The sequence below is a fragment of the Anopheles aquasalis genome, chromosome 3 (genome assembly GCF_943734665.1).
Source record: "Anopheles aquasalis chromosome 3, idAnoAquaMG_Q_19, whole genome shotgun sequence".
Lineage (NCBI taxonomy): Eukaryota > Metazoa > Arthropoda > Insecta > Diptera > Culicidae > Anopheles > Anopheles aquasalis.
Genome location: NC_064878.1, coordinates 16,846,565 through 16,847,500, shown reverse-complemented (window position 1 = coordinate 16,847,500; position 936 = coordinate 16,846,565). Strand labels below are relative to the sequence as shown.

Below are 936 nucleotides of genomic sequence, written 5' to 3'. Positions count from 1 at the left end.
GAAGGTAAAGGACGATACGGTTGCAATCAGAATCGGTCGGATAAGCATCAGTTGACGGGTGCGTTCGTACAAACCTGTGCGCCAGTGAAACTGTTATTCTGATACGGTGCAGATGGCGCATATTTTACTTGCTGATTGTAATGTACGTTGCTGGTGGCTTGAATACCGTCTGGATCTCCTTCCGTGGGTAGTTTTATACTGTTCTTCGCGAGGTGTAACCCTGAATGGTCAATCGTTGTGGGTAGCGGATTTTCATTGTTGTTTGACTGTACGGGAGGGTATACAGAAACCGAATTACATGGGGCACGGGGACCACTAACGTACCTTCACGCTTTATACCTCCATGGCGATGTGATAAGGGACGAAAATTGATGATATTCGCACTTCCGGGGACCCACAATTCGTCCTTCGTTTGTGTTTCACAAGAATCCTGCTCTTGTTTACATACACCCAAGCGGACAAAATGCAGTGCATAACAGCTGCATAATGTGTTCCGAATTCACGCCGAAATGCTTCGTATTTGCAGTATGAGATTTTCTGTATTTTGGAGCACCAATTTGTACACACCTTTTTGCTCAAGACTTTTTCATTTTCTTCGCATAAAAATGCCGTTTACTAACATAATTTAATGACCAATCTACAGTAAAACATCTCTTTGATGAGTTACTCAACCTGCAAACGTTATCTGAAATGTGCTAACACCCCAGCAGGCTACTAACTTTTTGTCACCGACTGTATCGAGACTCGTTTACACAGTGCGCACTGCGGGACAGGGTAGTCCTACGGAGAAATTCAAATTTCATTCGTTTTCCATTCGTTTGGGAACGATACTAACGAACATTAGGTACCATTCCTGAATCGAACGCGTTTAATTGAATTCCATGTACTATTTAGCAAAAGGATAAATCATTGTGTAAAGATGCCATCCCCTAGATT

The 936-nt window shown here is 42.8% G+C and overlaps 1 protein-coding gene across 1 annotated transcript in view; it reads right to left on the bottom strand.

Moving 5' to 3' along the window:
- The window catches only part of LOC126575125 (uncharacterized), a 1,248-nt gene extending 809 nt beyond the window's left edge, over positions 1 to 439 (bottom strand). The window contains exons 1-2 of the mRNA XM_050235672.1: positions 340 to 439; positions 75 to 266 (exon numbers count right to left, since the gene is read on the bottom strand). Of these exons, the coding sequence (XP_050091629.1) occupies positions 75 to 266; positions 340 to 345 (198 nt within the window). The 5' untranslated portion in view covers positions 346 to 439. The remainder of the gene's footprint in view (positions 1 to 74; positions 267 to 339) is intronic.
- Positions 440 to 936: the final 497 nt, after the last annotated feature.